The sequence below is a fragment of the Garra rufa genome, chromosome 18 (assembly GCF_049309525.1).
Source record: "Garra rufa chromosome 18, GarRuf1.0, whole genome shotgun sequence".
In the NCBI taxonomy this organism is placed as follows: domain Eukaryota; kingdom Metazoa; phylum Chordata; class Actinopteri; order Cypriniformes; family Cyprinidae; genus Garra; species Garra rufa.
In genome coordinates, this window is record NC_133378.1 from 16847472 (window position 1) to 16859195 (window position 11724).

Consider the following 11724-nt stretch of genomic DNA (forward strand, 5'->3'; position numbering starts at 1 on the left):
GAACAGTCCTTCGTAAAATACACTGCACATGTGCGAATATTGTACAGTTTAGGAACAGTGTTGTAAATACAACTTAACCACTGGTATCTATTTTGTGTCCTCATTTGGAAGGCCAAACAAAGTACTTTTGCTTTTGCAATGAAACACAGAGTGTCTCCACAACATCTTGCAACAATACTACAGAACAAAAGTAACGCCTTTTCCCTTTGCGTATACATTTGGGCGGCGTTATGCAAATCTTTCCACACTGTGATGTAAACATGTGGGGGCATGTTTGAATGAGCCGTTTTAGGAAGCCGTGGCTAAGTCTTAACTTTTATAAAGAATATCTCTTTGGATTTGAGACTTTAATCCTTGCAACTTTACAGATCTTATATATGCACAAACAGCTTGCAATACTCCAAAGACAAAGGAAATCGAATCATATAACCCCTTTAAGAATGGTAATATTAAGAGCCACTATAAAACACCAAAACACGACCAAATTTACCCATAGAACATAGAGCTGATTAAAACAAAACATATCCAGGTGAGATAATCATATTGGTAAATAGACTCTAGACTTAAACTTGAGTGCCTCTGATCTAAAATAAGCATGATAGGACAGTTGTGAAGAGAGTAATTTTGAAGGCTTCATCGCATATTAGACACACAATGAGCAGCCAATACAATTTTCATAGGCATCTGCTGATTCAAAGATTATATTAAAGCGGGTATACAGAGAAGTTAATAGGAAAAAACAGGCCCTTTCCTGTAATGTCACACTACCAGACTGCGAAGGTGGCAAACATTGAGAAATCAACTCTTTTTAGTTTTGAATAGAGTAAAAACAGGAGCACTAATGATAGCAATTGACATAATGGGGGACATAGCATTTACAGGGTCTACAATGTTAGTTACATAAGGTCAAAACTCTAAAAGAAAGCAGGCAGTAGCTAACACTACATTCACAAACAAGTCATCAAGAACAATGAGCAAAAACAGAAGAAAAAAATCTGTGTTAATGTAGCAGTCCTAGCAGGAAAGAAATAGAAGCTACTGTTTATCCAAACCAAGGCCAAAGTCTGGCATATCTGTAACCCAAACTGTTCTATAGGAACAAAACTTTTAACTTATGAGCGTGGTTACCAAGTTTAGTTTGAGTTTCGTACATACTTGTTGACTGGTTGGTCACATTAAATTGGACAGTTTACAACCCTATTCAAAATTCATCACATGCAATTAGGAAATTAAAAGTAGAAGTAAGACAATCGATTTTTTGCAAAAGTAATGGCGTTGAGGTCATTTTGCATTCCTGTCCACCCTGTTGTGATAGGATTATTTATGCCTATTTATGACTGGCAACCAACGCATTTCTGTCCATTTTTATAATGCAATGCAACGCAATGGATGAGCACAATGCAATATAGAGATTTTAAGAGGATGTAAAAAGGACTCACCATAGCACCAGGAGATTGAGATACACTCAAAGAACACCAGGAAGAGCAGGCACATTCCACTGGCTGAGTAATAGTCGAAGAGTTTAAACACATAGAGGCCACCCTAAAACAAAACAAGAAAAACAATTAAAGGCCCTGTAGCCTGCAATCATGCATATGTGACTTTGAACCACAAAACTAGACAGGTATATTTGTATCAATAGCCAAAAATACATTGCATGGGTCAAATGATAGTTTTTTCTTTTATGCCAAAAATCATTAGGATAATAAGTAAAGATCATGTTCCATGAAGATATTTAGTAAATTTCCTACTGTAAATATATCATAACTTGCATTGCATTGCTAAGAACTTTAAAGGCGATTTTCTCAATATTTAATTTTTTTGCACAATCAGATTGCATATTGTATCCCGGCCAAATATTGTCCATACATCAATGTAAAGCTTATTAATTAGGCTTTCAGATGATGCATAAATCTCTATTTAAAAACTGACAATAATGACTGGTTTTGTGGTCTAGGGTCACATATATACAGTGTTTGGTTAAACATCTCATCATCTGCTTTCTTCACTGATTTACCTGTGTGATATTGGACAGCCCAATGGCATAGGACACAACGCAAACACATGCAATGAAAATCTCTCTTCTTTTCCTGAGCAGCCGTGGAAATTCATCCACCAGAGCAGTGATGAAGCCCTCCACTGTGCAGAACTGAAAACAACATCAATAATGTTTTGAATGCTTTTTTAAAACATTGAAACATTCTCTGAACAGAAAATATAGCAATGCATCGTGACGTAAAATTAATTTAGATAATCAGATTTAAGAGGTTTTATATGACTTTCCAAACACAATTCATGAATGTAAAGGACATAAAATAAATACTAAATTCTACATTTGTGGTGCCACAGGGCTGGGATCAGTTCCACCCCATTTTTTTTTATTTTTTTTTTATAGAAGATGTGAACTCCAGCGTAAGAGATAAACAACATCAGTTTAAAATCATCAATGCACGTACCCATAAAGGCAGAAATCAACATCAAAAGATTTTATCGGGCACAAGGCCAGTCAAGTGTTTTTAATGTTCCTTATGTTTCCTTGTGCGGTCACCAGGGACTCCGTGACTGATGCTGGCAGATCTGAAGTACCTACCAGATCCCGTTCACTTCTGTTTCTAGGTCAGAGCTTGAATATGTGATATTCTCACCTGACTGTCGATTCCCAGCATCAGCAACATCGAGAAAAAGAGAATAGCCCACAGTGGTGAGATGGGCAACTGCGTCACAGCTTCTGGATAAGCTAAAAATGCCAAACCAGGACCTGTAAAATACAAAATAAAAAAGAGAGAGAGAAAATCAGTTATCTGAAATTAACACGTTATTTCAACTGATAGAAAAATGTGAAATACCACTGCTTATCTTTGCAATATTATAATTATGTAAAAAATGAACTGATTACCTGATGCAGCTACATCAGCTATTGGTCTCTTTGTCACATGTGCCATGAAGCCCACAATAGAGAAAATCACAAATCCAGCAAACATACTAGTGAAGGAATTTATACAGCACACAATGATAGAATCCCTGCAGAAAAAGGAGGGCAGCGGTAATTATTCTGTCTTCAAGAAACGTCGTGGTCATACTCCTAACTGATGCATATGTGTGTAATTTTGCATTTAAGGAGAAGATGGATTATGTAAATCACATAGTTTAAACAGTTTAATTTAATGGTAATTCTCATTATTCATATGCTAAAATGTCAAGTCTGATAAAGGGCACGTTATCACAGTCAGTCACAGTTATAGGGCTGACTTGTTCAAGAAAAAAAAGAAATGGTCAGGGTGAAAATCCAAGTTTAGCAGCCTGAAACACTCAAACAAGGTTGAGTTATCTAACTGATGAAATGTTGATTTTTAAAACGATTCTGCGACTGTGTCGTTCATACCTGTACACATTGTTATTGAAAGGGTTGTAGCTGCCCAGAGCAATAAGAGAGCCTAGACCCAAACCATAGGAGAAGAAAATCTGTGTTGCAGCATCCAGCCAAACCTGAGATGGAAAATGAAACTGTTTAGCAGCTAGATTGGGTTTGTTTGATCCTGCTTGAATTATTAAATGTGTAAAATCACCTCAGACTCCTTCAGCTTCTCAAAATCAGGAGTGACATAGAACATGATTCCCTCTTTAGCCCCAGGCAGAGTCACTCCACGGATAAACAAAATGAACAACATGAAGTAGGGGTAGGTGGCAGAGAAGTAAACAACCTGCAAAACATTGATTTTTCTATCAACCATTTTCCCATGTGCATTTGTTCAGCATGTGAATTTCTGTTTAAAAAAAATGTTGGGAAAATTGTACATTGCTTTTGTAAGACAAAAAAAACACAGAACATTTTTGCTTGCTCCCAAGACGTTTATCGCAAGCATGTATGCTTTACATTCAGTACAAACTCACGCAAATCAATCTCACCTTTCCAGTCCAGCTAACACCTTTCCAGATACAGAAGTACACGAGGACCCAGGCAATGGCCAGTGTTATTGCAAGTGGCACACGAATTTCACCAGGTTTTTCTAAGCCATCAGTCATTTGATGCATATTGCGTCTGTATAAGCACATCATGCAACACAATTACATGTCACAACAAGACACTTACTGGACACATGTATTATGTTTTTTTTTTTTTTTTCATGTACAAAAGTCAAGGAAAGTCATGCACATCAATTTTCCCAAAATCTTACTCCCAAAACTCCATGACAGCGCTGGTGAGATTGGTGGTGTCTACTATGCTGTAGTTTGTATAACATCTGTCTGTGTTCCATGGATTGTTACAAGTTTTCCATGGAAGCTCCTACAAAGAGCAGAAGAATGCTTTACATATTTTGTATTATTTTTAATTAATTACCAAATCAAGTCTCCAAAATGACTTTTTTGTGGCATGCAAGCGCATGTGACAAGGTATGCTTACAGTGGTAAAGGAGTTGTATAAGTAGTATATGGCCCAGGCAATGATGACAATGTAGTAAATGTTCAGCCAGAATGAGAGAACAGCAGCCGCAAGACCAACACCTGTATTTATGACAGTGTGTTATAATTTACACTCATTCCTTCAAAGCAGCATGTGAACCGCCTGGTCAAACGTCATTTACGCAACTACTTTGTTACATAATTGGTCTTCACCTTGGAAGATCTGAGGATACATTAGCATCTTCAGAACAACATATATCAGTCTTAACCAACCAACAAGATATCACCAGCATTGCATACTTCTAGAAACCAACTGCTATATTCAGTATTAAAGATTGGGGCAGAGAAGGAAGAAAGGTGCTGAACAAAAATCATATACCTTTGAACATTGGAGCTAGTTTCCAAACCCCAAGGCCGCCAATGGATGTGTACTGTCCAAGAGCGCACTCAAGAAAAAACAGAGGAACTCCCGCAAAAATTAGCGTCAAAAAATAAGGAATCAAGAAAGCCCCTGGAATCACAGAAATACATGAAAGCACCCAGTGGAGCTGTGCACAGCAACACAAAGCACACATACATCCTGACACAACATCTCAGACTCTTGGAGAAGCTGAAGCTGCGCTTACCTCCGCCGTTTTTCCCGCACAGATAAGGAAATCTCCACACGTTGCCCAGTCCGATGGCGTAGCCAACACATGACAGGAGAAAATCAAATCTCCCACCCCAAGTTTCTCTGTCTGGAATGTCTTTCTTCTTTTTCTCTGTTCTGGCGTCCTCTGCTTTGGGTTTGTCGTTAGTTGTGATCTCGTTGAGTTCCGTCACAACTTGTCCGTCGGTGCTTTTGGTGTTGTTTGTCGCCATGTCTCTGATTTCAGACAGCAGCAGAGATCCACACAAACACCCGTTCGAACCCGACACAGTTTCAGTTAACCTGAAGACACCGAATCACACGAAATCATTGTTTTCCCTTGTAAAGGCAGTCCGCTGGTTTGAAATCGAAGGCGACACACACAGAAACACTAAAATATCTGCCGTCTCTAATTGAGACAGTCAATTTAAAAACATAAATCTTTTTTTTTTATTTTTTCGATCGAACGATAAGCCAGTTTCTCATTTACGTTCCGACAGTGTTTTGATGCATTTACTATTCTTATACACATTTAACTGAATGCATTTAAACACAGACGCACACACAAAAACACACTGAAGACATTTTCATTAAATGGAAAATCCTTTGCAACATTCTCGAATCTACTTACAGTGAATTTGGATTCTTTCCCAAAAGCAATATGCCCGTGTGTCATGCAGTGAGGTATCCGTAGATTCCTCTCCAAGTTGTAAACTTCCAGTATGACTTGGCACATAAATGAGTGTTCTGTCCATGTAAAGCGGTCCTGCGGGAGCTGTCCACGGGCGAGTGGTGCTGAATCCACCGAGCAACGACTGTCTGAGATCAGCAGCTACTCAACATTTCCAGAGCGTCAATGTCATGTGAAAGTCAACACCCCCCAACGGACACACGCATACACACACACGCACACACACTTTCAGGTCAGGCACGCAAGTATTTACCTTGCATGTGCATGTGTTCATATCATACACATGTTAAATTAGTCGGTGGATTCATGTTTCTTTCTTTCTTTCTTTTTTAAAGACTGAGCAGAATTCTTGGGATGCAACAGCATATTAAGAACATGGGCTATTTATTAATTTTCTCACTCTCACTCTCTCTTTTTAAAATCTTTGAAATCTTGACTTAAAATGCATGTTTTATTGATTTACTCACACACGTGCACACATCTGTGGCTACCATGAGGTTAAAATGAACTCATGCATTCACTGCCCATTCTTCAAACCCAGCCCACTTCAAACCATAATATATATTACAAATATGGCAGATGAGGAGCAGAACAGGTGAAGCCACTGACACAGCATCAGGTGTGAGCAGGAAATATCATCCTTCATCTTAAACTGATGACACTTAAAGAAAGAATGACTCAAGAAGAAGAAGAAGAAGAAAAAGAAATGACTTTGGACACTATCTTTTATGGGATGCATAATTGGATTGCATAAATGTCCCGGTATACAGCACAATTTTGTCCTTCTGTTGAAAGTCTATAAATATGCGGTAAGTAACATTTTCAGTCCATAAAGAATATATATCATGCACTCTTTTAATTTCTTCTGAATGACAGTTTTGTGAATGTCATAAAGACTTGTTAATGAAAAGTTAATGAACCCAAAGTGGGATTTGGGTCAGAGTGGTATAGATTTCACCTCCTCTCTCAAAGCTTGGCTCAGAGTGGAGAACTCAATTGGAAGCAGATGGTGAACCAATGAGGGGTGAACTAACCTACTAATGATACTACATGAAATTTAACATTTGCACTCCATCTGGCTGCATCTCCCTTTGGTTATGGGCTGTGAAAACATGACATATTTATGCACCTGCTGTGGACACTTGAGTGCTTTTGGCTTGCTGGTGACACCCATGTTATGCCCAGATAGGCTCATTTAGAGAGATACTGTAAATGTGATAATCAACAGGCGCAAAGACATTCAGAGTATGTATTTCAAATGAACTGGTCAAAAACTGGTAGCTTGGAAACTGTTTTGTGTTTGAAAAGACTGATGAAAAATTGATTCGACCATCATTTTTACCTTGATTTAATTGAATGCAGTCAGGTTTATTTAGTCATATGAATTCATATATGTGACTTTAAAAAAGGTTATTATAACAAACAATGTCTTAATATGAAAATGATAAACCAAACTATACATTTGAATTGTATGATCTTACGTGTGTGAATTCATATTTGTTTTAGAATTTAATGCAACCAAAAAGGCTGGAAATTCAACTGTTTTGTTTTATAAAGCTTGTGTATATTAATTATTTTAATTAAATATACAGTTATTATTTTCAAAGTTGAATAAGACTTCATAGGTAGCACAATATGACAACAACTGTTCTAAATGATCTGAGAAAGAAACCACTATACTACTTTTCATCAAACTGTGAATCAAATTCTGCATATATTTATACATGATTTGTCTCATCTACCCCATAACGACTTGGGCTTAATTTTGTTTTAATGAAATATGCAAATCCTGTGAACTATAAGAGAAGAATCATTCCTTCTTGTGTCATTACGATTTGTGTTTATGCCTCTGACTTGCCTTAGCAATTCTTGAAAAACTGACAAATAAATGGCTGGTTACAAGTACAGAGGAACCAGGTTGTGTGTGAGCACTGCAGACCATTTAGGTGGGCTGTATAAAAATATACATCCCTCAAAGCAGTATGGGGCACCTAAATCGTTTTAAAATTTTGTTCAAGTGTTGCTAGGCAACAGCAAAATGGTCTCAGCCTCCTTGTTATATTAGTGTTTCTGCTGGGGTTTGCTCCCATTGATATCTTCTCCCCTTTTTTGTCTCCTTTCATTAGCAAATATTACATTTTCATTGTTTATTTTTTTTTTTCTGCCTCAAAATTGCACTGGAGTTGCATGAAGGCCTAAATGTTCAAGTGTGCATTTAACTGGCTTTATTGTTTATTCTTAAAAAAAAAAAAAGATACTTTTTCCTTCCTTATTATAAATATTTATGCACGCAGCAAAACACATATAGTGTGTTAAATTAAATTAGACAGTTATTCATTTCTAATTAACCACTGAAATGTAGACTTCTGTTTTGAAGATACAAAACAGCCGAATATATCATGCACAGAACACTATGAGCACAGTGTAACACGGAGCACGTCACATTGTCTGCAATCTCTCCTCACTACACTGTGCTGCTAATCTACTGCATTCGCCGCAATCACTATGGAAACTGACTTTTGCCACACAGCCACTACCGAAACAGACATGCAGCAAATGCTGTCAGCGATTGTCCACTGACGTATGTTTACCTGGAGGACTGAATCAGTGTTTCTCGTGGACCACAGCAAAAGTATCATTTCTCTTCTCTAGTTGTCTACAACAGCTTAAGAATAGTAATTGTATGATAAATGCTTCATTGTAGCAGTGCAGCATTTTTTTAAGGCTGAAATAATTCCTGTGCAAATTCTAAATCCACAAAGCAAATTTGACACTGTAGTCCACAGATGAAAAAGCAAGACCTTTGTCATAGAGGTTTGGACAAAAAGAGTACTTAGCGAACACATTAAAACCCTTTTAATCTAAGCACCTGCCTCTAGCTAAAATGTATGAAAATGCTCTTCATGGTTTTAAAGGGTTTATCTGCTTCAAAGGCGGCTGGCTGATGCATCGCTTCGACCGTGCAGTCCTCCAGCCCCGGAAAGAATGCGCTGAAGCCTTTGGACAAGTTTTTGAGCTCAGCCCTCATTCAGGGGACAGTCTTTCCTTTTTTTCGTTTTTTACATAAGGCAAATTTACATGTGCTGATGATGTCAGCTCAAATTCGGCACACCACCACCCCCGCCCCCCAAAAAACATTCACAAAAATAAAGCATTTTCCTCTTGACTGTAAAGGACAGTGAATCACATCTGTGCGAGATGCAGTATGCATATTATACTATAGCGTCATTGGCGTGGTGCATTGTTGTATTTGTGTTTTATGTGTTGTTGGTCCATGATTGCAGTGTAATGCAACAAAATGCTGAATGCAAATGGAAGTGGGGGGAGGGGGTGTCTTCTGATAGATCATCCTGATTGGTTATAAAATGGCTTGCGTGTATAATTGTAGCGTTCCGATTTGTGGAGTTAAAAACACAAGGGAAGCATCCTAAATCTGAACAGAAAATGATCCTTCCCTCTTTGTGCATGTTGCTGTCACCCCAGATCTTTTCATAAAACCGCCACGAGCGTGCCTCGCATTTGAATTAGGCTGATGAGTGGAATCTGTGCCCACAGAGAGGCCGGCGGCACTTTCCAACGTCACATGACGCTTAATTAGGGATTCTTCTATATTATAGGGCTGGAATTCTGCCAAATGTCTATCAGTTGTTTCAGTCAATGCACTAATCATTGCACTTGCTGCCTCCTGAGGTGTATCAGGGCTGTGTTCTCTCCTCTGGCATCTCAGACAGAAAAAAAAAAAAAAAACATTAGTCAAGGTTGTGTTGAAACAGCTTGTGAAGGTAAATCCAATTTTAGATCTGAAGCTGCTTTTTGATGATTATTTGAATATGTGGATATTAACCTCTCATTCTTCCGTAAACATATGGCTATAGTAAGCAGCAACATCTTGCTGTTTAAAGTATAGTGTAAACAAACAACACTTTAGAGAGCTGGTTGCACTTTTCACTTGGCAGACAAGGAGATGGTAATTACCCTAAACGTATAGGGGGTAATGGGATGAATCTGGAAGAATATTCTGTTTATGAGAAAAATTTAATTTAAATGTACAGTGAGGAAAAACATTATTTGATTCTCTGGTGATTTAGTACGTTAACCCACTGACAAAGAAATGATCAGTCTATAATTTTAATTGTAGGTTTATTTGAACAGTGAGACACAGAAACACAAAATTGATTTGCATCTTAACGAGTGAAATTGAAATTGAAAGTATTTGATCCCCTATCATTCTGAAAGATTAGGAGGGACTGCTCCTAATCTCAGCTTGTTACCTGTATAAAAGACACGTGTCCACAGAAGCAATCAATCAATCAGATTCCAAACTCTCCACCATGGCCAAGACCAAAGAGCTGTTCAAGGATGTCAGGGACAAGATTGTAGACCTACACAAGGCTGGAATGGACTATAAGACCAAGCAGCTTAGTGAGAAGGTGACAACAGTTGGTGCGATTATTCACAAATGGAAGAAACACAAAATAACTGTCAATCTCCCTCGGTCTGGGGCTCCATGCAAGATCTCACCTTGTGGAGTTTACTACACGGGAGGATCTTGTCAATGATCTCAGGGCAGTTGGAACCATAGTCACCAAGAAAACAATTAGTAACGAACTACGCCATGAAGGACTGAAATCCTGCAGCGCCCACGACGTCCCCCTGCTCAAGAAAGCACATGTCTGAAGTTTGCCAATGAACATCTGAATGATTCAGAGGAGAACTGCCTGAAAGTGTTGTGTTCAGATGACACCAAAATCAAGCTCTTTGGCATCAACTCAACTCGTCGTGTTTGGAGGAGGAATGCTGCCTATGACCCCAAAAACACCATCCCCACCGTCAAACAAGGAGGTGGAAACATTATGCTTTGGGGGTGTTTTTCTGCTAAGGGGACAGGACTGCAAGTCAAGTCAAGTCACCTTTATTTATATAGCGCCTTTTACAATACAGATTGTGTCAAAGCAACTGCACAGTATTTAAACAGCACAATAGTGTGTAAGTAACGCATTATTGTAACAATCAATTTTCAGTTAAAAGCAGTTCATCAATGAATTCAGTGATATCATCGTCAGTTCAGTTCAAATAGTATACGATATCGCTGGAAAGCGTCCCCAACTAAGCAAGCCAGAGGCGACAGCGGCAAGGAACCAAAACTCCACAGGTGACAGAAATGGAGAAAAAAACCTTGGGAGAAACCAGGCTCAGTCGGGGGACCAGTTCTCCTCTGGCCAGACCAAACAACAGTTTGTACCAATGTCTGATTGTAGAGAACTCATCAGGATCCTGTGGTGTAGTGCCAATGGCCGTCAAGGTTGGCGAGGTCTTTATTGGTGATCCGCCTTGGAGCTCATCTGGTTGACATCCATGGCTATTGAAGTCATCTCTAGGTGGTGATCCATGATCTAAGCTGGGTACGGACTGGATCCGGGGGACTGGAGTGACCATCTGATCCGGATACAGGCTGGATCTGGTGGCTACGGTGACCTCGGAATAAGAATGAAACAGACTAATATTAGCGTAGATGCCATTCTTTTTACGATGCAACGAGTGCATCAGGTGTTATGGGAGGTGTTTTCGGTTCCGGTTGACCTAATTAATGCAGCCTAACAATCCTTTAACGGATTTGAATTATAGAAATGTGTTAATGATTTTATGTGTAAGCCAGGTTAAAGAGATGTGTCTTTAATCTAGATTTAAACTGACAGAGTGTGTCTGCCTCCCGAACAGTGTTAGGTAGATTGTTCCAGAGTTTAGGCGCTAGATAAGAAAATGATCTGCCGCCGGCAGTTGATTTTGATATTCTAGGTATTATCAAATTGCCAGAATTTTGAGAACGCAGCGGACGTGAAGGACTATAATACGATAGGAGCTCGTTCAAGTACTGAGGAGCTAAACCATTGAGGGCTTTAACTGATCAAAGGGATGATGGATGAAAAAAATCTTAGGTGAGAACCTCTTTCCCTCAGCCAGGGCATTGAAAATGTGTTGTGGATATTCCAGCATGACAATGACC

The 11724-nt window shown here is 38.8% G+C and overlaps 1 protein-coding gene across 1 annotated transcript in view; it reads right to left on the reverse strand.

Annotated features, from left to right (window-relative positions):
* slc6a1a (solute carrier family 6 member 1a) overlaps positions 1-5904 on the reverse strand; it is a 26091-nt gene extending 20187 nt beyond the window's left edge. Inside the window, exons 1-12 of the mRNA XM_073822555.1 lie at positions 5661-5904; positions 5028-5332; positions 4781-4912; positions 4403-4503; positions 4176-4285; positions 3907-4039; positions 3567-3701; positions 3383-3486; positions 2897-3021; positions 2646-2758; positions 2018-2149; positions 1440-1542 (exon numbers count right to left, since the gene is read on the reverse strand). Of these exons, the coding sequence (XP_073678656.1) occupies positions 1440-1542; positions 2018-2149; positions 2646-2758; positions 2897-3021; positions 3383-3486; positions 3567-3701; positions 3907-4039; positions 4176-4285; positions 4403-4503; positions 4781-4912; positions 5028-5262 (1423 nt within the window). The 5' untranslated portion in view covers positions 5263-5332; positions 5661-5904. The remainder of the gene's footprint in view (positions 1-1439; positions 1543-2017; positions 2150-2645; positions 2759-2896; positions 3022-3382; positions 3487-3566; positions 3702-3906; positions 4040-4175; positions 4286-4402; positions 4504-4780; positions 4913-5027; positions 5333-5660) is intronic.
* Between the last annotated feature and the right edge of the window lie 5820 nt (positions 5905-11724).